The sequence below is a fragment of the Linepithema humile genome, chromosome 4 (genome assembly GCF_040581485.1).
Source record: "Linepithema humile isolate Giens D197 chromosome 4, Lhum_UNIL_v1.0, whole genome shotgun sequence".
Classification (NCBI taxonomy): domain Eukaryota; kingdom Metazoa; phylum Arthropoda; class Insecta; order Hymenoptera; family Formicidae; genus Linepithema; species Linepithema humile.
In genome coordinates, this window is record NC_090131.1 from 9099521 (window position 1) to 9125411 (window position 25891).

The 25891-nt window shown below is 41.9% G+C and overlaps 2 protein-coding genes, 1 long non-coding RNA gene and 1 pseudogene across 3 annotated transcripts; all 4 read left to right on the plus strand.

Moving 5' to 3' along the window:
• The first annotated feature begins 2700 nt into the window (after positions 1 to 2700).
• On the plus strand, positions 2701 to 4012 carry LOC136999329 (uncharacterized). The gene is made up of 2 exons (XR_010889699.1): positions 2701 to 3079; positions 3580 to 4012. It is a non-coding gene; the product is annotated as an uncharacterized lncRNA (long non-coding RNA).
• A 6275-nt stretch (positions 4013 to 10287) lies between these two features.
• LOC136999295 (uncharacterized) lies at positions 10288 to 15000 on the plus strand (annotated as a pseudogene).
• A 2323-nt stretch (positions 15001 to 17323) lies between these two features.
• On the plus strand, positions 17324 to 18457 carry LOC136999296 (uncharacterized). Its single transcript, XM_067352933.1, has one exon. The coding sequence runs from the start codon at positions 17324 to 17326 to the stop codon at positions 18455 to 18457; it is 1134 nt and encodes a 377-aa protein (XP_067209034.1).
• A 1547-nt stretch (positions 18458 to 20004) lies between these two features.
• On the plus strand, positions 20005 to 21342 carry LOC136999297 (uncharacterized protein F54H12.2-like). The gene has a single exon (XM_067352934.1). The coding sequence runs from the start codon at positions 20005 to 20007 to the stop codon at positions 21340 to 21342; it is 1338 nt and encodes a 445-aa protein (XP_067209035.1).
• The last annotated feature ends 4549 nt before the right edge of the window (positions 21343 to 25891 follow it).

Here is a 25891-nt window from a genome sequence, read left to right on the forward strand (position 1 = left end):
ACCTTAAGAGCATGTATCGCGATGGGCTACACACCCAGCGCATGGAAACTGGCCAGGATAGTTTTCATTCCGAAGGCGGGAAGAACGAGCTACACCAAGACAAAGGATTTCAGGCCAATTAGCCTAACATCGTTTCTCCTTAAGACATTGGAGAAGCTGGTGGACGCGTATCTGAGGGAGACAACTCTGTGGAGTCACCCTCTCCACAAAAATCAGCACGCGTATCGTTCGGGCTATTCCACCGAGACTGCTCTACATCAGACGGTAGCGTTTATTGAGGAGCAGCTGGAAAGGAAGGGCTACGCAGTGGGTGCTTTCTTGGACATAGAGGGCGCCTTTAACAACACACCGCACGAGGTAGTGTGAGGAAGCCGCCAGAAGGGGTGTCCCGATGAAACTTGTTGAGTGGATCCGGGGCATGCTAGGGAGGCGTGTGATGACTTCGCTGGGAACTGCGAAAGTCTGTGGGTGGGTGGGAAGAGGTGGGAAGAGTACCCCGCAGGGCGGAGTACTTTCCCCACTTTTATAGTGCCTGGTAGCAGACGGTTTATTAAGGGCACAGGACGATAGAGGCTTCACTGCACAAGGCTACGCGGACGACGTGGCAATACTTGTGCGAGGCCCTTTCCTAGAGACGCTTCTAGAGCTTATGCAGGGGGCACTGGAAGTTGTAGAAGAGTGGTGTCAAAGGACAGGTTTAGCGGTGAATCCACTGAAAACCGGTCTTACTGTCTTCACTCGCAAATACAAGGTGGGCACCATTGTGGGACCCACTCTTGGAGGAGTAAGGTTAGTTCCGACCGAATCGGTGAAATATTTGGGAGTTATCCTGGATAAGAAACTGCTTTGAAAAGAGCACCTTCGTAATTGGTGCAAAAGCTTGTGCCAGTATTTTTGGATGTGTAGAAGGATCTTTGGCCAGACTTGGGGCTTGAAACCGAGTATGATACATTGGATCTACACAGCCATACTTCGCCCCAGACTCACATACGCAGCCGTAGTATGGTGGACTAGGGTGCAAAAGAAAACAGCCAAAGTTGCGCTGGAGCATGTCAGGGCTCTGATTTTGAGAGGGGCCCTGGGTGCTATGGTTACGACACCAGTGGCAGCGATGGGCGTAATGTTCGGCATCGAACCATTTCATCAGGTGGTGGTGGCTGCTGCAGCAATGGCGGCATACCGTCTGAGATGCGAACTAAAATAGAAAAAGGGAGCCCGGCATACGAGACTGCCGGAAGACGTTCTGCTGGATCCGATATTCGAGATGCGACAGGACAGAATACCTATTATTCGGGCTTCTGATAGGCGCTTCAAAGTGCATATACCGAGGCCGGAGGAGTGGGAAAAGGAAGGTGGAAACTTAGGGGCTCGAGTGCGTGGAGGAGATGTCTGGTATACGGACGGCTCCAAGACGGACACGGGCTCCGGGGCCGGCTTCTTTGGCAGTCGAGAGGGATGGAAGGAGTGCATTTCTCTCGACAGTTATGCCACGGTATTCCAAGCGGAGATTGTGGCTATCCTAAGCTGTGCTCAGACCGTGCGGAGTAGAGTAGAGGCGGGGGGGCACATCAGGATTTGTACGGACAGCCAGGCAGCCATCAAGGCGCTGGGGGCTCCGACAATAACGTCGCGGTTGGTTCGGGAGTGCAGGTGCGTTCTGAACGAACTGGCGAGAGAGAGAGAAGTCACCGTTACCTGGGTGCCGGGTCACTTGGGCATCCAGGGTAATGAATGTGCGGACCAGCTGGCAAAAGCGGGTTCAGAAGTAACGATGGTAAGACCGGGGCCGGCTCTGGGAATCCCCTTTTGTTTAGGAAAGGAAAGGATCAAAGAATGGCTCCGCAGAAAACATCTAAGACACTGGAGAGTGGAATCTGAGTCCAAATGCAGACAGGCTAGAGCTCTGATGGGAGATACTCCTAATAGGGAACTAACTTGGAGCATAAGGGCTCTGAGTAGGAGAGATGCCAGGACAGCAGTACACATACTGACGGGTCATGGCACCTTAAACTACCACATGTACAAGCTTGGGCGTAGCGATACATCCAAGTGCAGGGCATGTGGAGACGACGAGGAAACAAGCCTTCATATGCTCAGCGACTGTCCTGCACAGGCAGGGTTGAGACACAAGATGCTGGGCTCAGCACTACTTGAGCCCGAGCAGATCAGGAAGCTGCCGGTGAGGGATCTGATTCTCTTTTGGAGAAAAACAGGTCTCTCATGAGTAAGCTTATGAGGGGAGGCACAATGGACAATGTCTGGGTGCCGCGGGCGGTGCTTCGAAAGAGGAACGCCCCCCCGTTATAATATTATTATTATTATTATTATTACTACTTTACAAATTATGTTTTTTATGTATATCCCCAAATTATATTTTATTTTCATTGATATTACAGTCTAAATACGAGTACAAAGCAATTTGTATTACAAATGCATCTGTTGCAGCGATATTTAACATTATAAACGTTAAATATCTAGCGCTATAATTTGCAATATATAAAATTTATAGCGCCTTTCTAATTTACTTTTCAATTTTTATTACGCAATTTCCAGTGCTATCAATATTTTACAAAATAAAAGTATTTTTTCGATAAAAACTCAAAGCATTTCTATATTAAAAGAGCGAGAGAGAAAACACTAAAGCGTGCGAGAGAGACAGCTACTGTTTGACGATGAGATCATCATGCTCTCCCCTTCCTTCGTCGCCCCTCGCCTACAAGCTGTTTCTAGCTCCCCCCTTACTTCGCCCCGCTCAGCATTTGCCCCTCTTGCCGCTCGCCCCGCACAGCATTAGCCCCTCTTGCCCCTCGTCCCTCTTTGCGTATGAGGTAACCTTCTCTCTATAGATCTTGGTGCAGTTGAGGCAATTGTGCGCGCATGCGTAATAATTGAGAATGGATGTGTTAAAATAGGTAAGTTATGAGGTTAGATTAATAAAAAATTTAATCTTAGATCAGTAATATTATAATTACTTATAATAAAATTTTTAGAAAGAGATATTATATTGAAAAAGCTTTTCTATTTGTACTTACTACCTGTTGCAATATGTTGACAAATAAGACAGCATTAACAATAAATGGTAAGTGTGTTAATTTCTCACATTGAACATAGTAATCTTTTATTATATTTGCTATTAATTTGTTATTAATTAAGTATTAATACTTTTCATATAATTTGAAGAAGTAAAATTGTGTGGTGTGGGTAGTGTATGTGTGTCAATAATTATTTAATGGACTTCACAGAGTCTTTCTTCAGCATTTTTTATAATTTTTATTGCACATATATATACACGCATTTTTTATTTTTGAAATTATTATCTTCACTATAATTAATATTATCTTTACAATCATCATATATAAAAGTTTTACATTTTCTTGAAATTAGATTATACCAGAATATATATCAATATTGTTGATCTTTTTTTTATAGCACATAGTCATCAGCAAGAGAAACGACTGATAGTTAAATTTTCAGCAAAAAAATTATCGTTTACCTCATTCGTTATAATGCGGAAAATAGTAAAAAGAACTTCTAGCGAATCTATGTCCATGCTGCAACATGCTGCTGAAACAATGAAAGGAAACAGAAGTACTAAAAAGTGCCCAAATCCGTTTGTGTCACTGAGGGTTGGTACACATAACCTCATCTGCTCCAACCGCCATCTTACTGTGATCCAAGATGCTCCTTGGTGTACATAGGAGCATGCGACGCGAACAAACCTTAGATGACTGCGAGCAGAGAGAAGACTGAGAGTGGACATGCCCGCATTTTTCGTGTTTCTGTGGGCTAGCGCCTCTATGTGCACAAAACGTGCACATTGAACTACGTAGCCAATGTCCACGAATCCTGTAGGTAATGTCCACGATCTTTTGGGTCTCTTCCATGCTATGTCCACGACTTTTTGGTTCCGATATGTGCTATATCTACAAAGTGTCGGTAATGCATACTTGTAAAACATGATTATGTATATCAATCAGATTTGAAATATAAATACACACGTATTGTAAATACATGTATTGAAGCATTTATTTTTGCATTTACAGTTTATTTAGCAAAAGATCAGTTATTTTCAATAACCTGTGTAATTTGAAAATGTACATTTAAATTATTTTAATAAATTACTTCTATAATTTTGTGTGTGTGTGTGTGTGTGTGTGTGTGTGTGTGTGTGTGTGCGCGTGCGTATGTGTAAATAAAGTATTGCATTTTTGTTAATATTTAAAAAGATGATAAACTCTTATAGATATTTCATACAGTAATGACCAATAACTTATTTTGAATATTAAAAGCCAGGGTTGGGCGTTTACACGTAAACTATAATAGATGTAAAAATACATATTAAACACGAATGCAAGCTAGACAGTAAAAATAATCTTTTTATTTATAATTTGGGAGGACTATAGTCATGAACCGCCGCAAGCAAGTGTGCACCGCACAAAGTTTCATTTAACAATTAAGTTTTAAAATCTAATTCTATATTCTTAACACTACACATACACAAAATTTTGTGTGCTTGTTCTGGAAGACTTTAATTTTTTCTAAAACAAATATTGTATATCAATTGAAAAAAACCGTGTCATAAAACTTGAAACTATATTGGTCGGATCGAATACTTGTTTATTTTTTAAAATATGACTACCCTAAAAATTGCTCTTTTTAAAAATTGTGTATTTACCAATCCTTTATAAATCAGATATTGTCAAAAATTATTAAAAAAATGTTATTTATAAAAGATTGATAAATAAAAATATGCAACAAAAATGAATGAAATAATGAGACAACAAAAGACTTTTTAAAATTTTTTAATTTGGAAATTCATAATTTACAGTTCAATATAACAGAATCGTAAAAAAAATTTGAAACATTGTGGTTATAAATTACAGAAAAGCAGGTCATAACAATTCTTTACACGATTTCACGTCACAAAATTGTTCGCTCACGCTATGAATCGACTAAAACAAATGCAGTCTACTAACTTCGATGGGTATTTATTTCTGATTGTTGCTTAAGATAGTCAGTATAACATAGAAAAGCATTCAGTAAGCATCGATTTCAATTTTTAACTTCTCGTTTCAATAATTTATTATCATGGGCAGAAAAAGTAAAGAAACAAATCTTGAAGTTAGGAAATTAATTATTTTTTATTGAAAAAATAGTAAATCTTTAAGAGAAATTGGAAGTATTGTTTGTAAAAGTTATTTGACGGCGCGATACGTTATTAAACAATACGAAGAAGAAGGACGAATAGAAAATAAAACAGGCCGTGGTAGAAAGAAATTATTAAATTCCTCAGAAGAGCGTTTGTAGTTAGGAAAGTTAAAGAAAATCCGAAGATAAGTGCTCCCCGAATAAACTCACTTCTTCAAAATTTCTCTGAAAAAGAAGTTTCCCACGAAACAGTTCGAAGAGTACTACGGAAAAAATTCGCAAACATTCTATTACAAGCAAAACTGAGTTGCAAAATAGATTACAAAAGGAATGGCAAAAAATAGACAGCGATTATTTGAAAAAAATAGTAGGATCGATGCCAAAAAGACTTGCCGAAGCTATAAAACAAAAAGGGTATCCCACTAAGTATAAATTTTATTAAAATAATAATTTCTACAAAATAAGCGAATAATTTTGTGACGTGGAAACGTGTAAAGAATTGTTATAACCTGTTTTTCTGTAATTATAAACCACAATGTTCCAAATTTTTTTACAATTTTGTTATATTGAACTGTAAATTATGTTTTTCCAAATTAAAAAATTTCAAAAAGTCCTTTGTTGTCTCATTATTTCATTCATCTTTGTTGCATTCTCGACTGAGCGAATAATTTTGTGACTCACAGTATATATATATCATCGACAGTCCTGAGAGAGATTATAGTTTTATAAAACAATCTCCTAGCACAGTTCTCGGAATTTGTTGAACATTTCTGCCGATTTCCGCGGTATACGCCTTCTTTCTTCTCCACACCGCGCTCGCTGCAGCCGCTAGGATCAACGCCGCCGAGCGTTAGGAGCGGCACTATTTAATTATGAGTGGATTCTTCTCCCTATTTATTAAAATTTTAAAAAATTTATTAAAAGTAGTATATGGCAGGTATGGGGCGTTACAACAAACCCCCACCACCTACCCCATATTTGACTCACTGACCTACATTTGGTCTGGCGTCAAAACAAATGACGTCACAGGGAGGGGAGGGGGAAAAGATGGCGGCAGTGGGTCCAACATGGTGGACGTCTACAAGATGGCGGCTGTTGACAAGTGATTTTTATTTTTCGGAATTGAGAAAATCCAAGCTGGGTTCGAACCTGGATCGCTGGATTTCTAGTCCTGGTCCTAGTCTGCTGGGCTACCTATACATCTAATGATAGTAAAATGGTGCGTCTTATTTATGGCTATGGGACCTGGCAGGGAAGGGATGTATATATGCTGGGACCGCGTCTATATGATGTACCCCAGACTCTCTGGCAGGTATGGAACATGTAAACAAACGGCGTCGCACAGTCGCCTCTAGTCTGCGAAGGGAAGGGATGTATATATGTTGGGGCCGCGTCTATATGAGGTACCTCGGACTCTCTGGCAGGTATGGAGCATGTAAACAAACGACGTCACACAGTCGCCTCTAGTCTGCGAAGGGAAGGGATGTATATATGTTGGGGCCGCGTCTATACGAGGTACCCCGGACTCTCTGGCAGGTATGGAGCATGTAAACAAACGACGTCACACAGTCGCCTCTAGTCTGCGAAGGGAAGGGATGTATATGTGCTGGGGCCGCGTCTATATGAGGTACCCCGGACTCTCTGGCAGGTATGGGACATGTAAACAAACGACGTCACACAGTCGCCTCTAGTCTGCAAAGGGAAGGGGCGCATTTATACTGGGACCGCATCTATATGAGGTACCCCGGACTCTCTGACACGTATAGCGAACAAAAGAATGACGTCGCAGCGACGAATGATCATGCGACTTTTAGTTTGATATTTGGTGTGATGGTTAAGGGGTCGAGCGCGCGATATTGCGTGAACGGGGTGAGCGTCAGCCACCCGTTTTCGCAGATTGAACGTGCTGTAAGAATTGACGATGGCGAGTAGAGCGTACAGGAACATGCGAAAAGGGAAGGAAACGAATGCAGGAAATGGAATACAAAAATATGTTTATTTGCAACAATTTTTCTTAAAAGTACATGGTTGAACGTTATAGACAAAAATATTTTATTTATTTGGAGAGTATTCAGAGAGTCATAAACAAATCCATATATGCAAGAAAAATGTACGTTCGTATAGATTACAATTTTCGCTGCAACTTGATTATCCGTACAATTTGATTGAAGTAAAATGCAATTAATTCTAAAAATATTATTTCAAAGTACGTATCGAGAAATGTTAAATCTTTTAGTTGCAAACGTACATTATGTTGAATATTGTGACAATTAGTGTTTATAGTGTGTGTTTTACAATGTTACTTTCGATGAAGTTCTTGTTGGGTAAATTTACCTGTATTTCATTAATAAGATATTTAGAGCAATCATTAACACTGTTTGCGATTATATTTAACTGATTTAAATTAGCGTTTACGCAATCGAGTAAGTTTTCCAGTCCGAGAAAAGTAGTCTTTTGCATTGCTATTGCGTAGGAATATGTTCGTGGTTTCTTCGGAGTATGGATGATTTCTTCTGCAGCCAAGTTACTTCCCGAAGAAGGCTCTTCTTGCTCCTGATATTTCAATAGCAGGGCTCTTGCTCCATAGGTGGTGGTGAAATTTATAATTATCTTCTTGATAATAATAGAGTTAGACTTAACACTATTTCCATTTAAATAATCAGTCATAAGTTCCATGTTTTCTTGAAATTGCTGCCACTCCACCATGTTGAAGCAAATACCCTCGGCTCCCTTGGAAGTAAATTTAACAGCGGGTTGGAAATCAAACTCGTCATCGTTGATTGAAGTTTGCAACCCAACATGAATTTTTTTCGTATATGAGGAATTGAGTCCGTAAGTGGTGTTGGCTAACATCATATAATTTTGCTCAAATTTTTCTCCATTGAAGTATCTTGCTCCGGAAACGTCACCGCGCACTTCGTGATGTTCAGAATTTAAAATTTCTTTGCGTTTACTCATGATACTAGTTTTCACGTAGACACAAAATGAAATACAAAAATGCTGTATCTTCTTTATTGTTGCTGCTGTTGTTACTGCTGCTGCTGCTGCTGAACCCGCACGTTCGAATGTCAGAAAACGAATGATTAAAATTTTCCCAATCGCATGGAGTAGAAAATCGGAAAAGTAGTGGGAAAATGCGTGCGCATAAAAATTTTGAGTCATCTGATTGGATACGATGTTTATTGCTTCTACATTTTCTCGAACTCTCTTAAAAACGACCGTTGATAAAAGAAGGAGTAAGGACATCGGTTCGTGCGCTGTTACATCCTGCACAGTCTCGCATTACAGTTATTCGGAAAAAAATCAAAGGGTACAAAAGGAAGAGAAACTGAGGACTGAGGAATGAGAAAAAATTAAAATATTGCAGTCAACGGAATTTTTACGAGCTTTCATCCTAAAAAGCTCTAAAACTATAAATCTCCAATCCCATAAAACTATTTATTTACACTTGGACCCTGGAAAAATTACATTTTAAACATATGGGATCTAAAGGGTTAGACAAAAAAAAGATCGGAAATATCCGTACCGTTAAAAAAAGAAGCAATTTACAATAGGGTAAGCAAATGTAAACCTTTTTATATTACACGTGAAAGTTTATTACTGTGAGTTTTCAAAATTAAGTTTTGCTCACGTACTAACTCTCAATTATAAAAAGTTATAGGAAAAGAATATCGACATCGTCCGAAGGGTATTTTTTGTCTGATAAACCCTTCGAACACTAAAGTAATATACATTTTGTAAAGTTGCCGCCAATGTGCGGAAATCTTTGTGAAAGATGTACAACTTGAAACCGATTGATTTTTTTGATCCGACTGAAGGTATAAATAGGAGGTTTGAGACGGAGAAAAATCGCATTTCAAAATTCTCAGTGTAGTGGACAACATGCGTCGTGTTTCTTCGTATCGTGAATTTGGGCGAGATTATCTTGAGTACGCGAAAATGGTTGAGAATTTAAGAAAAACCGTCGAGACATGCTTACTACTGTCACGCGCTTTGTGCGGACTCGATGTGAGCAGATATTTATCGCTGTTATCAGACAACGATGAAAAAAATTTTGAAGTGTTTGCGAAATTTGCGGGGGTGTGTCCTAGTGCAGTGCTAGCGGTGCTATTTCGCTTGGGGCATTTTGCCTCCTATTAGAGACTTGTAATCTACGCGGGTGAAATTATCGAAATGAGAAGTATTTTCGGTGATGGAGAAGTGGAGGATGCGGGTGGGCATATAGCTTTTCTATTATTTTATTTTCATCGATCGATTTCGGAAGCGAGTGAAAACGGTGAGTTTATATTTCAATTTTTATTATATATATATGTATATATAATTTTCAAAAATTAAAAGAGAGAGAGAGAGAGAGAGTAAAATCTTTTAGGAGTAGAACATCGGAACGCATCGCCTCGCAGGATCGCGGGGGTGAGAGGAGTGCAACGTATTGCACGCCCTGAAGAGTATACTCCTCCTCACGGAATAAGGCGACGGGCTGATACTTCACCCGAAGCCGGACCCTCACGTGAGTCTTATCACACATTCTTTTGTGAAAAATAAGCATTTCATATTGGTAAATTTTTTTAAAATAATGAAATATTAAATGTTTTTAGGGCGTGCACGTATCGAGCTCACACCTGAGCCACCTCTCGTTAACTTGGATAGCGAGAGCGAGGAAGAAGAAGTTGGAACTCACAAAGTGAGTTCATTTGACGAGGAAGAGATTTTTTCACCAGGTGAGTAATGAGAAATTTATCGCAGTAAGAAAATGGATAAAAATTTTTTATCCGCTAAAAAACAATGGTGAATTTTTTAGAGTTTAACCAAGAAGGTGAAAATACAATAATAATAGAAGATTCGGAGAAGGAGGAGGATGAGGATGATGATGATGATGAGGTACAAGAGGAAGATATGGGGGAGGAGCTGAGTGGAACGGAAGAACAGACTCTAGAGGAACTTTTGAGGGAAAGAGGTAAATACAATTATACATGTTTGCATAGATAACGCTTTCATACTCGAATACCTTTATTCTAACCGGACGAAATTTTTAGGAATTGTTTTCCCGGAAATTTCTTACTCGCCGGAATATTAGTGATCAATGATCAACACGATCAACGGTGAACAAGAAAGAGAATAATCCTGTATAAAGGTGAGAGAATTTAATATGAAATGTAATACTATTTTTAATTTTAACAACGCGTAAAATTCGAGTATGGAAGTGTAAAAACAATAATTTTAAAGATAAACTAATTCGTTTGTTTTCGATTTTTCCAGTTCAGTTTGGTGGAGGAGGGGGAGGAATGGAAGAAAACACGCAGCAGCAGCAGCAGTCGACGGAAAATCAAGCCGAAGAAACCGACGACAACGAGATAGGAGTTCGTGGGGAGGGGAGACTGGAGAGAGAAGAGGATGAGGAAGCGTTGTTTCTGGAGAATCAGGTTGGTGCGCCGGAACAGATCGCGAATCATAACGGGGATAATTTTAATTATTTAGATTTAATAAGGGAAAACGTGCGTGAGTTTAGAAATTTCGGTGTAGTAGGGAGAGAGGCTGGTTTTCGCCTTCGATCATTACCAGAGGGGGAGGAGGTTTACGCGTGGTTAGAAAACGCGTTTCGCGAGCTTCACGCGTACGCGGTACTTTCCTGTGTTCCCAGTGATTACATCGGACTTAGTTTCGATTCCCCGAATCTTTCACACGGGCCCGCGGGTATTTCGTTCCGACCATCTCGTGATTTGACTCACGAGAATATCTGGAACCTCGTGAGTTCGTTAGCTCAAAGCTCCGGGGGCTTGAACGTAGCGCAAGAATTCAATATCCACGTTTACCGTGTCACTCCTCCTACGGGTCGTGCGGGTAATGCGCTTGATATCGCTGGTAAACGCTCGATTTTAACGATATCTAACTCGAATAACTTATGTTTTCCTCGCGCACTCGTAACGGCGCAAATTTACAATGAACGTGGTAATTTACGTACGGGTAGCCTACAAGAAAGATGGAACGCCGTGAGATACCGTCATTCCTCGTTACAACGTGAGTTGGCACGTGATTTAACGAGGAAAGTCGATATTACAATTCCAGAAGAGGGTTGCGGTATTCGCGAAATCGAGCATTTTCAGCAATATTTAGCCGCGGAAAACATCGCGATAATGGTTTATAGCGCGGAAACTTTTGGTCACGGGGGTAAAGTCTTATTTAATGGAAATGCGATACTAGCCTCACTACATCGCGAACCGGTCGCGTGTTTAAACCTATTACATCACGCTGAATTACGACATTACAGCGTTATTTTAAATTTAAGAGCCGCCGCGGGTAGCCGAGGTTATTGTGTACCGTGTAACGTCGGTTACCGCAGCGATGTAGGGGGACACCGATGCTCAAATAAATGCCCTCGGTGTTACGCGGTACCTTCGTGCGAGCGATTCGACGCGGAGCGTATTCATTGCGAAAATTGTAATCGCGAATTTTTCAATCACGCGTGTCTTGAGCATCATCGTGCGCAAAAATCATACGATGGGCAATCGTCTCGTAGCGTTTGCAACACCGTATGTTTTTGCGAAGAATGCGGTCGTTTAATCGAGCGTAATAGACAACACGAATGCGACGTGACTTACTGTTCAACGTGTCGTTCTGCCCAACCGTTGAATCATCTTTGTCACATGCTTCCTCTCCCTCACAAAGCTAATTTCCGTACTAACGACACGGAGCATATTTTGGGAGAGGGAGGAGAGCAACAACAAAACGCGGGTGAGTGCGTACTTAAAACAGAAAGTCGCGTCGCATTCGTGTTTTACGATTTCGAGACGCGACAGGATGACACGCTTCAAGGTACCGCGAGTGTAAATATTCACGTACCTACACTTTGCGTCGCGCAGCAGATTTGCGAAACGTGTGCCGAGATTGAGGATACTTCGGTGCGCTGTCGGTGGTGCGGTATTCGTGAATACATATTTCGTCGTGATCCTGTAAAGGAGTTTGTAAATTTCGCGACACGTCCGACTAAATATTTTAAACACATAATTTGTATAGCTCATAACGCGAAAGCATTCGATGCGCAATTTATCCTACGTTATATTGTTGAGAGCGGAACCGCCTTAGAACCGCGGGTAATCTTAAACGGGACGAAAATTGTAGTACTAACAGTGGGACATACGAAATTTATCGATAGTATTAATTATATGCCAATGCGTTTATCGGAGTTACCGAAGGCTTTTGGCCTGATGAATACTTCGGACAAAGGCATTTTTCCGCATTTATTTAATACCAACGATAATCAGTCATATGTCGGTCCGTTGCCGGATATTCGATATTATTCACCCGATAGTATGAATACGAACGAGCGAGAAAAGTTTTTAGCGTGGCACGCGGAAATGATTCGTACGAATTATGTGTTTGATTTCGAATGCGAGATATTGCGTTACTGTCGCAACGACGTGAATATTCTGAGACGCGCGTGTATGTCTTTCAGAAAGATTTTCTTGAAGTGCGGTCGCGTGTGTCCGTTCGAGGAATGCACAACCATCGCTTCCACGTGTATGAGGGTTTTTAGAAAAAACTTTTTACGTGAAAGAGAAATTGGAATAATTCCACCGGGCGGGTACAGACGCGCGAATACCCAATCGCGGAAGGCGCTTCAGTGGCTGGTGTGGAAGGAGCGCGAGCTCGGACATAACATCACCCACGCAGGACGCACTCGGGAATATCGTCTGCAAGACGGCACGCTAGTCGATGGTTATTACGAGTCGGTGGAAAACGGTATAACACACTATCACGTGTTGCAATTCCACGGTTGTTTTTGGCACGGATGTCCGTCGTGTTTTAAGATTAATCGCGATAGGGAACTAACGGTAAACAACGAACGCGGCGATACGATTGATTTGCGTTATGAGCGCACCATCGCAACAACGTATCGTCTTCGAAGACGGGGGTACTCGGTGATAGAGAAGTGGGAATGCGTCTTTGATCGCGAAATGATGGAAAATAGGGAAATGCGTGAATTTTTACAAAATTACCCAATGATAGAAATTGAGCCGCTCAACCCGCGCGATGCGTTCTACGGTGGACGTACGGGGAACATCGTGACGCGGTACGAGATTACGGATACGGAGAAGATACGTTACGTGGATGTGTGTTCTCTGTACCCGTACGTACTGAAGATCGGGGTTTTCCCGATCGGACATCCCACGGTGTACGTCGCGGAGGAATGCTCGACTCTAATTGGCATAGGACCGTGTTACAATTTTGATTCCGTCGAAGGTCTCGTGCGTTGCAGGGTACTCCCTCCGAGCGATCTCTTTCACCCCGTATTACCCTATCGCGTGCGTGGAAAGCTGCTATTCGCGTTGTGTCGCAGTTGTTGCGAAACATTTTCACACGAAGAATGTACCCACGAACCGTCCGAGCGAGAATTCGAGGGTACGTGGGTATCGCTTGAATTGCGCAAAGCCATAACAAAGGTTATCTCGTAACGAGGGTTTGTGAGATTTGGCAATACACCACAGCTCGCTACGATCCCGATACACAGCAGGGTGGATTATTCACGGAATATATAAACACATTTTTAAAATTGAAACAAGAAGCCAGCGGATGGCCGAGCGAGTGTGAGGATGACGTGTCTAAAGAACAATATCTTCGCGACTACGAGAAAACCGAGGGTGTCGTTCTCGATAAGCAAAACATCGCGAAAAATCCTGGTTTGCGCTCGGTCGCGAAGCTATGTTTAAATTCTTTTTGGGGGAAATTTGGTCAACGATCCAACCTGCCGAATACCGAGATCGTGAAAACTCAACAGCGTTTAGCGAGTTTACTTACGAGTCCTCAGCATGAGATAATCGAAATATTACCCGTAAACGAAGAAGTGATGTATGTTTCGTGGCGACTGCGAGAAGAGCTGGACGTACCCTCGCCTCGTACTAACGTGGTTATAGCGGCTTTCACGACGGCACAGGCGCGTCTTGTATTATACGAATATTTAGATAAATTGGATCGTCGCGTTTTATATTACGATACCGACTCGTGTATTTACGTGAGCAGCGGTGTCTCCAATGAATACGAAGTGCGTAAAGGTAATTTCCTAGGCGATATGACGGACGAACTCGAAAGCTATGGTCGCGGTAGCTATATCGAGGCGTTTGTATCGAGTGGTCCGAAATTTTACGCATACGTGGTTCGCACAGCGGAAGGGCAAACGCGAGAAGTTTGCAAAGTAAAGGGCATAACTCTAAATTTCGAAAACTCACGCTTAGTTAATTTTAATAGTATTAGGGAATTATTATTACGTAAAGAGCGAGAAGGTCAAGAGGAGGAGGAGGAAGGGACGGAGTCGGCAACGGAATCGCGTTCGATAAATCTACGTTTCAGAGCAATTCGACGTACAGCCTTTCACGAAATAATAACACGCGACGAAGTGAAAGCTTGCACACCCGTGTTGCTAAAACGTAGATTTCTCGACAGTCGTTGTTCCGTCCCTTATGGATATTTATCCGAACGCTAATTGTTATTTCACGATGCTGTTCCTTCGCTCTATTTTATTATTTAAATAATTACACGCATGTTTTCCCCATATATGTAAAGTTTATAAATTTTTTTGTAAAAAGTAAATAAAAATTGTGTTGTAAAAATAGAATAAGAATAGGCTAAGAAAATGATAAAATTATAGAAAAAAGTCATGTAAAGATTTAAGAAATAATAAAATTGTTTATATTTTATATCGTTTTTGCTTTGTATTTATATTCTGAAAAAATAATTCTCCAATGATTTTTCTCCAAGTTTATTTTCCCCTTTCTCTCTCTCTCTCCCCACATACATTTACGTAAAACGACTATTTTTGCCCAATTCTTTCTGTGGAAAGCAGCTTTTCATCGTGGGGGAGTATCATAAGCTCATGAACTCACTCCCCCGCGCGCGCAGGCGCTGACGCGAGCAATTCCGCTTGTTCAGCATTTACGCTTGTCCAGCTTCTCCGGTCTGAATCAGCTCGTAAAAGACCGCCGCGAAGTACGCTGGCGCGCGCGCACCTCCGCCGCGGAGTGCCCCCTGCCGCGATGGTAAGCTTACTTCATCGTACCGTTACACGGCTTTTTTTATGTTAGTGAAGACACGAGCGGTGTTCATTTCACAAGATGGACGTACGCTGGAAACATCCCTGGACGGCTATTGTCAGCGGTCCCACCGGCTGTGGTAAAACGGTCTTTGTAAAATCCTTTCTCAAATATTTACCCGAAATGGCCGATGTTTCTTTTGAAAGAGTCTTATTTTATTACGCCGAATGGCAAGACGCATATCGTCAACTACAATACATGTTTGCGAAAACAAAAGAGAAAGTGGGAGGACATGGAAGAGGGGAGGGTAAAATAAAGAAAAATATAATCGAGTTTCGCGAAGGGCTACCGCAAACGGACGATTATTCTTGCGATCCTCTCGCACCAAAATTGGTGATAATCGACGATCTTATGAGAGAATCATCCTCGTGCGACGTAATCGTGGATCTTTTTACAAAGGGTAGTCATCATAAGAATCTCAGTGTTATTCTCATCACGCAAAATCTATTTCACCAGGGACGCGGACAGCGCGACATATCTCTTAATTCTAACTACATAGCCGTCTTCAAGAACCCGCGCGATCGCGCTCAAATTCGCCATCTCGCGCGACAAGTGTACCCCCATGACCCAATTTCCATGACCCAGTTTCTAGAAGAAGCATACTTTGACGCAACCTCACGCCCTCACGGATATTTATTACTCGATCTGAAACAATCGACTCCGGACAAATATCGATTTCGGACAAACATCTTTCCCGACGATGCGTTGCATTACGTCTACGTACCGCGCAGATCATTCTCAAGCGTATAAAAAGTATGTACTTGCATTCGCGTGACGTCAGTTGCGAGAGACTTTCACACGATGAAAGAAGCGGTAGCAGCGTCAGACAGTGCAACGAAAACCGCTAAACGTTCGATCGGAAAGAGAAATGTTTGTCTTCTAGAGGCATTGTGTCATCTGAACAAAAATCAACGCACCTCCTTCCTGCGAACCGCGGATGAAAAATTTATTCGCTGTATTTGCGAATGCGTTTTCAACACACTCAATGGTAACGTTGCGCTCGAACGACGCGAAAAAAATCGTCTGAGCAAATACAAAACGGCGCTGCGTCGTATCGCGTCAAAGCGTGGAAATTGGAAGAATAAAAGAAAGCTATTGGTACAACGAGGTGGATTCTTATCCTATATCATCGTTCCTTTATTAGAGGCCTTATTTTCGCGAATTATAGACAGGGCGACGGATTAAAACACAAGAGAGAAAATAATATTGAGCGTTATGGAAAGAGCGAAAAAAATGGTTTTAATTTCTACGGAAAATCTCGAGAGAATGCAGCGTCAATTACATCATCCGCAGCCGACTACCGACGGTGTACCTCTGGTGGAAAACACATCGGAGAACAACGAAAGCGCTAATAATAATTCCGTGCGAACTCCCGGGACCCCTTTATCCAGACTCGATGCGGAGTTGAGTCAAATTCTTAATTCACCTTATCCGAAGGATGAAGCCGAGAGATGGAAGATGTACAAAGAGGTTCTTTGGCGATATCTTCACTTTGTACGAGTAGCACGAGGACGACGAAATCAAGAGGACGACACGCGTAACGCCGAGGAAGAAGAAGAAGAAAAAGACGAAAATGCGTTGGACACACGTGAAGGAGTACCGGCGCACTATCTCACGGGCTCATTCGTTCCGGACTCTAGTCGTACGAGAAGCTTCCCGAAAGAACACGACACAAGTCTCGAGGTGATGAAAAGCGTCGGAAGAATAGTGGAAAGCGTACCGAAATCTTACCGTGCCGAAGCTCGCTTACTAACGAAACACCTACTCGATAAAACATCGTCGAGTAGAATTAGCTGGGATGAGCAAGGAGTCGTGACTATAGACGGTAACGTCGTAAAAGATTCAAATATCTCAGACCTGATAAACGAGGCGATGCGCGATAGAAAAACCGTGAAAGCCGTGGGAAGAGTTCAGTTCGCGCGGTTACTTCACGACTTGAACATTCCCTCCACACTAGTGAGAAATAAAAAATTATTAGCAGTCGGTTCTTCGCAAAATATCGCGAAACTTAGCGGTCCTACGGCGAGTTACACTCCTAAGAGAAACACGGATTCTCCGGTAGCGAGACGCCTGCTCGATTGGAATAAATTGGAATGACGGGTCTTGAAAAATTGTACTATGATCCCGCGCATTATGCCGGTTATTCGGCTGTCGATAATCTGTTTCGCGCGGCGAATTTATCCCGTAACAATGTCGTGCGATGGCTCGAAGCGCAAGATGCGTACACACTGCATCGTCCATTGCGACGGAAATTTCCACGAATGCATTACAACGTAACGAATATCGACGATCTGTGGGAGGCTGATTTGATCGAACTCCGAAATCTCAAAAGTTACAACGACGGATATGCGTATTTACTCGTGATTATCGATGTACTTAGTAAATACGTCTGGGTAGAACCATTGCGCGACAAGACGAGTAATTCCGTAATGGGAGCTTTCCAGTGCGTGCTCTCGAGAAGTAACGGACGCGTACCCGTATACCTACAAACGGACAAGGGTAAAGAATTTGTCGGGCGACCGCTACAAAAGCTTTTGGAAGAAAATGACATTTGTTTTCGCGTAGCCCGCAATCCGGATGTCAAAGCCGCCATCGTCGAGCGCTTTAACAGAACGTTGAAAGAACGAATGTGGCGTTATTTTACGCATAAAAATACGCGACGCTACATCGATGTTTTGCAAAATATCGTAAACGCCTATAATCACACCCGTCATTCGAGCACCAGAATGCAACCGTATGTCGTTACGAGAGAAAATGCACGTATCGCGCGTGAAAATATAACGCGCCAATGGAGGAGCAACGACGACGAAGCGAACGAGAAACGTCGAAAGGCTAAATACCACGTCGGTGATCTCGTTCGTATCAGTAGAGCAAAAGTCGTCTTCGAGAAAGGATACGAGGCACGGTGGAGCGAGGAGATATTTCGAATTCACCGTATACTCGATTGGCGAAAACCACGTGTGTACGAGCTGTGCGATTTAGCGGGAGAAGTCATAGACGGCATTTTTTACGAACAAGAATTGGCTCGGGTTGAGAAAAACTTGCAGGAAGAGGAGTTTATCGTCGATCGTGTGATAAGAAGTCGGGGTCGCGGTAATAATAAACAGGTGCTGGTTAGCTGGCGTGGTTATCCCAGCAAGTTTGATTCTTGGATCCCTGCTTCGAGTTTAACCCCGCTTGTTCGAAATGAGGACGGATCAATTTCTCTTGATTCTTCCCAGCAATAGTAGTATGCGTTATTTTCCGGACAATGCAACCACTTCCTTCATTACAGAATTACCCCATCCTATACACTTACACGGCGAATGGGAAGTCGCGCTTAACGAGATCCAATTTCCCACTACTTTTTTACACATAAATCACGGTGAAAATGTCATTAGATTCGTCGATATTGAAAATGGTCGCGAGACGAGGAAAGGCGGGACGACGTTAACGTCGACGCAAGGAGTAATACCGAATGGTATTTACAAAAATATCGAGGAACTTATCTCCGCTATTAATTCGGCGTGCAAAAATGCGAATTCGCATATTAATTTGACACTAGAAGACGCTAGTGGTGGTAAAATCTTGTTCGAGATTACATGCGATGAAAATAAATGCAATCTGGTTCACCATATGAACGTTTCCGATAATCTTCTACGAATACTCGGTTGCGGTGGGGTCCTAACGACTAGTGAAATCGAATTCTATACAACATTTACTGCAACTAATCCTAATTCCAAAGATATTTTTACAGCACCTTTTATCAAACTCGGGTTTAAAAGAGAACAAAGAGGGCGCGCTGGAAATTTCTATACTCTCGAACCACACGGATTGCTGCGCGGTATTCCCGATAAACTCTTTGTTTATTGTGATATTTGTGAACCTTATATAACCGGCGATGTGCAAACTCCACTTCTTCGAATAGTACCGGTCGAGCTGCAGCATTACGGTCATTATTACGCGTACGGAGCGAATCAAGTGAAACATTTCTCCGTCCCGCATTATATACCATTACGACAAACGTATTTTCGTAGGATTGAAATAGATATAAAAAATCAATTCGGAAAAAGAATACCATTCCAATCGGGAACGCTGACGGTGACGTTGCACTTTAGACGTTTCCAGTAAGAAAAAATCAGTCGGAAAAGCCGCACGCTATGACTAGACCGGAGGACCATGAATATTACGATATACAAAACGGAGGTCGGAGTGAAGGAATCACACGAGTTTTCGTCGGAGCACCCTATCAATGAGGACACGGAATCGGTAGTTTTCTCGGAGGATTATTCAGGAGGGCGCTTCCTTATCTGAGTAAAGGTGTACGAGCGGTTGGTAAAGAAGCTTTACGCGCCGGCATTAGCGTGATGGAGGATGTTGAAAATAATACACCGTTCAAGGAGGCGGTCAAATCTCGTTTCAAGGAATCGAGTGGAAATCTCAAAAGAAAAGCCCAAGAAAAAATAACTAGCTTGATGAAGGGTACAGGTTATAAAGTATCAGCGAAAACAGCCGCGCTTCAGTTTCCTTTCTTCAGTCACGAAAGACGCATCGCGGTTCCTAAGTGTCGTCGTCCTCATCGTCAGACGAGCAAAAAGAAATCGTCGAAAAATAGCAGCGTGCGAAGGAAAATCACAAAGAAAAAAAAGACAACGAAAAAAAAGAAAATTCGCACAGCGGCTAGAAAGACCAACAGCAAAAAGCCATCCGGCACCACGAGGCGTCGTCGAGTCAAAAAACGTAGTGTAGCCGACATATTCTCTTAATCAGTGCGTGAATTAGGAATTTACGGAGCATGTCCTTTCTTCATACACATTCAAACGAGTGTTTAAAAAGTGAACTCGATCTCTTTTCTTTACCACTCACACAAACCAGCATCGAGAGTTCGCAATGGATTTATTACAAATCCGTAACGTCGCTCGCGGACGACGCGCCTATAGAATTCGTCATACCCGGTCATGGAGAAGATTATCTAGATCTCACGCACACCATGCTGAGCCTTCGCGTACGCGTAGAATCTTCCCCCCTAGCAGGAGGTGGTACCGCCGTTGGCACCCCCGAATTCAAAGTAGGTCCTGTAAATCATTTACTGCATTCCATGTTCAACCAAATCGACATATATTTCAATCAAAAACTCGTGTCGCCCCCAAACAACGCTTACGCGTATCGGGCTTACATCGAGGCGTTATTAAATTATTCTTCACCCGCAAAAAACTCCCATCTGACCTGCTGTCTGTGGGATATGGATACCCCAGGTTTAATGGACGCCCTCCTAGAGTCGCAAACCCCAAATCAGGCTCTCGTGAGACGCTCGCGTTACATTCGAGACGAACAGGCGCTAGATCTCATAGGCCATCTTCACTGCGACGTTTTCAATCAGGATAAATTCTTAATCAACGGGGTGGAAGTTAGAATGAGGCTCGTTCGCTCGAAAGATTCGTTTTGCCTTATGGAATCTAATTCACTGTCAAAAATACGCCTTCTAGACGCTAGTCTGCTCGTTAGAAGAGCAAAGATAAGCCCTGGTGTGTTACTCTCGCATGCGAGAATGTTGAGTAAAACCACCGCCAAATATCCTCTCACAAAAGTCGAGGTTAAAACATTTACGATTCACGCTGGACTCGTAGGGGAATCGATAGATAATGTAATACTCGGACAACTGCCAAAACGTGTAATAGTCGGTTTTGTCGATAACAGAGCGTTTAATGGTGATAGAAAACTGAATCCGTTTAATTTCAAAAACTACGGTATAAATTTCTTTTCTCTGTATGCCGATGGTATGCAAATTCCCAGTAGACCGTTACAACCGAACTTCTCGAAAGACGAAGGCCTTTACGTCGAAGCCTACCAGACGCTCTTCTCGGGAACCGGTATTCATTTCTTGAACGAGGGAAATTCTATAAGTAGAGAGGATTATGGCCAGGGCTACACTCTTTTCGCTTTCGATCTTACCCCCGACTTGTCCGCTCATTGCGCCGGACATTGGAATCTCGTGAAACATGGTAGTTTGCGATTAGAAGTGAAATTTGAAAAGGCGCTTACCGCGACCGTTAATGGTATCGTTTACGCAGAGTTCGATAACATTCTAGAAATAGACTCCTCTCGACAAATTATCGTCGATTTTGCCGGTTAGACTTTTATAACGCCAAACCCCCGCCTCCCACCACTACTACTACACACATTTTTCCCTCACGTCTGTTTTCTTAAATGGCGTGTGAAGCAGCGGAAACAGATTCAGTCCTGTTCGAGACACGAACGTCGTCGCTTCGTTTGAAAATAAAGAGTGAGTACTTGGACATAACTATGGATATAGTCATTGATATACAGGGTTTCCGCGATGCCGCCGAGAAGTTTATTCCGAAAGAAGTAGCTGTCGTTGCGATTAACTCACCAATCATCGGACACTGGATTATGACGCCTCCCTATCCCTTAGACGATTTACCCGATAAATCGAGACGAGAAAACAACTGGCTTTCGCGAAATTATCACGGTATCGAGTGGTTCGATGGTGAAACTGATCTTAAATGTTTCGTAATACAACTATGTGAAATAACACGTCGAGCGCGCTACATCTATAGCAGGGGGCAGGAAAAGGCACACTATCTGAGGCGTCTACTTTTCAGAAACGTATATAATCTAGAAGGAATTTCTCCGGCATTTAAAAATTTACCAGAAATCAAAGAGAGCGGACATCGGTGCTCTCACCACGGCTTTCGATTTTGCTCTACAGACAAATTTCTTTGCGCGTTACGCAACGCTTGCAAATTGAAACGCTGGATAGTCACTCAAAACACTAGCAGCGGGTGTAGCATCGTTTCGAGCTGCGATAATCTTTCTCATGAGAATTGGAGCGTAAGCGAAAAAACCGACAGTGCTGTTTTTATGAAAAAGAATAAAAATCTTGATATAATTCGCAATATCGAAGCGTGGCGTAACGCTACGGAAGAAGAAAAAGAAGAGAAGAATCAATCACTTTATTACATTGCAAAAGATACACCGTACGTAAAGAAAGAAGAAGAATATCCTACCGATAGCTACGCTCAACAAACCATCCCCGTTAACACACAATCATTCGAGAACGTCTACTCTTTGCGTAAGGAGGTAAACCCCTGCGACTCTACTATACAAATAATTCCTCGCACGCGAGCACCGTCTTGTTACGCGACAAATGAATTCGTTGGAAATCTTACACGCGTTGCATCGTCTCAATGTCAGATATGCGGGAGTCTATCCTGCCGACAGACTACCGAGGGTGTGGACGAGGTCGACAGCCATTGTCGCTAATACAGACGAACATGACCGCCCCGGAAGACACTGGGTCGCCTTTTACATCGACGAGCATGGTACCGGCACATATTTCGATAGTTACGGAATCCCGCCACACTCGGATCAACGATTTCATCTGCGACTTCGACGAAATTCCATCACGTATCGATGGAACACCGAGCAGCTACAAGGATTTTTTTCGCAAACATGCGGTCAATATTGCTGCGTGTTTCTTTACTATTTGTCTCTTGGTTACAGCCTTCAGCAATTTCTTCGTCTTTTCACCGATGATTATAACCAAAACGACAGACTGATAGTATGCTTATATCGCAAAATTTTTCTTTGCAAAAAGAATGAGCAAACGAAACTACCTACTAGTACTTGTTGTAATATTCAACGATGTATTTTTAAAAATTTAAAATAAAACATTTTTTTCATATATGTAACATTTCTCGATACGCGCTTTGAAATAATATTTTTAGAATGTACTCAGTAAGTAAGAATAAAATATTTTTATATTTTGACTGTAATGTTCAATTATGTATTTTTTTTAAAAAATTCCAAATAAACGATTTTGTATTTCATTTCTTGCATTCGTTTCCTTCCCCTTTTCGCATGTTCCTGCACGCTCCACTCGCCATCGTCAATTTTTACAGCACGCTCAATCTGCGAAAACGGGTGGCTGACGCTCACCCCGTTCACGCAATATCGCGCGCTCGACCCCTTAACCATCACACCAAATATCAAACTAAAAGTCGCATGATCATTCGTCGCTGCGACGTCATTCTTTTGTTCGCTATACGTGCCAGAGAGTCCGGGGTACCTCATATAGACGCGGTCCCAGTATAAATGCGCCCCTTCCCTTCGCAGACTAGAGGCGACTGTGTGACGTCGTTTGTTTACATGTCCCATACCTGCCAGAGAGTCCGGGGTACCTCATATAGACGCGGCCCCAGCACATATACATCCCTTCCCTTCGCAGCCTAGAGGCGACTGTGTGACGTCGTTTGTTTACATGCTCCATACCTGCCAGAGAGTCCGGGGTACCTCGTATAGACGCGGCCCCAACATATATACATCCCTTCCCTTCGCAGACTAGAGGCGACTGTGTGACGTCGTTTGTTTACATGCTCCATACCTGCCAGAGAGTCCGGGGTACATCATATAGACGCGGTCCCAGCATATATACATCCCTTCCCTGCCAGGTCCCATAGCCATAAATACGACACACCATTTTACTATCATTAGATGTATAGGTAGCCCAGCAGACTAGGACCAGGACTAGAAATCCAGCGATCCAGGTTCGAACCCAGCTTGGATTTTCTCAATTCCGAAAAATAAAAATCACTTGTCAACAGCCGCCATCTTGTCAACAGCCGCCATCTTGTAGACGTCCGCCATGTTGGACCCACTGCCGCCATCTTTTCCCCCTCCCCTCCCTGTGACGTCATTTGTTTTGACGCCAGACCAAATGTAGGTCAGTGGGTCAAATATGGGGTAGGTGGTGGGGGTTTGTTGTGACGCCCCATACCTGCCATATACTACTATTAAAATTTATTAAAAATAAATTTATTATTAAATTTATTAAGTGAAAATATTTCAATAGATTTCCACATCATCCATGAGGTACTAATGCTGACGCATTTTTATCTTCAGTGGAGCAGACCTACTGGAAAAACCACTTTTAAAAAAACGCGTCAGCATTAGTACCTCATGGGTGACGTGGAAATCTATTGAAATATTTTCACTTAATAAATTTAATAATAAATTTATTTTTAATAAATTTAATAAATTTTTTAAAATTTTAATAAATAGGGAGAAGAATCCACTTATAATTAAATAGTGCCGCTCCTAACGCTCGGCGGCGTTGACCCTAGCGGCTGCAGCAAGCGCGGTATAGAGACAAAAAAAGGGGTATACCGCGGAAATCGGCTGAAATGTTCAACAAATTCCGAGCACTGTCCTAGCAAAACAAGTAAACAGCGAGCATCTCGGTAAAAATTGAGATAAATACGCTACGCTCATAGTCAGTGTGCAACGGAAAGTCTGTGTGTTACCGTGCAGCTTCGTTTCACATTTCTCATTTTGCAGGATTATCGTTTTTATATTTTTTTTTATTTCTGTTTAATTGTTATTTAATTTGGGTGGAGTTCCGATTGGCGGAACTCTCCGATTTTTTTGAAACTCCACTATTTTATCTAGTTTGGCGCGCTGATTACGAATATGATAATGAAAATTGCTGACTAGGTCATTTTCAAGGTCAAAACAAGGTCAGAAAAAGTGAAAAAATATCACTTTTTTGAGATTATTTCGAGAAATATTGATGTAACAAAAAAATGTTTCAAATAAAAGTTGTAGTTTTTATAAAAATACATCATTTATGTCCTATGCATTTTTTGTGTAAAACTGATAAATTTCGAGAAAATTGACGTTAAAGATTAAAAACTTTGGTAAACAGGTAGGAGGGGTTCGGAGGGACGAAAAAAGGAGGGTTAGGGGAGGCGAAGCCCCCCCGAGGGGGCAGAAGGCTCAGGCGGGGAGGGGGGTGCAGGGGATAAGGCTCTGCCCCTCCCTCCGCCTATTACATGGCTAGTCACTATTATAGAAGTTTAAAATAACTTTCAAACACAATATGCTCTTCACCTTGCGTAGGGGTCTTGCTAATCTTTTCAGTATCTAATATTTTTAGTATATTGTAGACTCATACTTTTAGTAAGGCGAAGATTTAATTCATATAAACTTTCTGCGCGCACACACCTTGCGTTGGAGTCTTGCTAATCTTTCCTGTATTTAAAATTTTTAGTATATAGTAGACTCATCATACTTTTAGTAAGGCGAAGATTTAATTCATATAAACTTTCTGCGCGCACACACCTTGCGTTGGGGTCTTGCTAATCTTTTCAGTATCTAGTATTTTTAGTATATTGTAGACTCATTAGATTTTTAGCAAGGCAAAGATTTAATAAATATACATAAATTGTATACGCACACACGCCGCTACATTCTTGAACGGCATGCGCATGCAAGCTAAGGCCTACCTGTTTACCAAAGTTTTTAATCTTTAACGTCAATTTTCTCGAAAATTATTAGTTTTACACAAAAAATGCATAGAACATAAATAATGTATTTTTACAAGAACTACAACTTTTATTTGAAACATTTGTTTGTTACGTCAATATTTATTGAAATAATGTTAAAAAAGTGATACTTTTTCAGTTTTTTAATGTTTTGACCTTGAAAATGACTTTGTCGGCGATTTTCATTATCATATTCGTAATCAACGTGCAAAAATACAAAAAATAATGTAGTTTTAAAAAAATCGGAGGGTTCTGCTAATCGGAACTTTATCCTTTAATTTATATAGTTTTTTAGTTTTATATTTAAAAAGTTTATGAAACATATTTAACATATTTATT

Excerpts from the sequence above, each read along its gene's own strand:
- LOC136999296 (XM_067352933.1), top strand. The coding sequence starts at position 17,324 with ATGACGGGTCTTGAAAAATTGTACTATGATCCCGCGCATTATGCCGGT.
- LOC136999297 (XM_067352934.1), top strand. The coding sequence starts at position 20,005 with ATGTCCTTTCTTCATACACATTCAAACGAGTGTTTAAAAAGTGAACTC.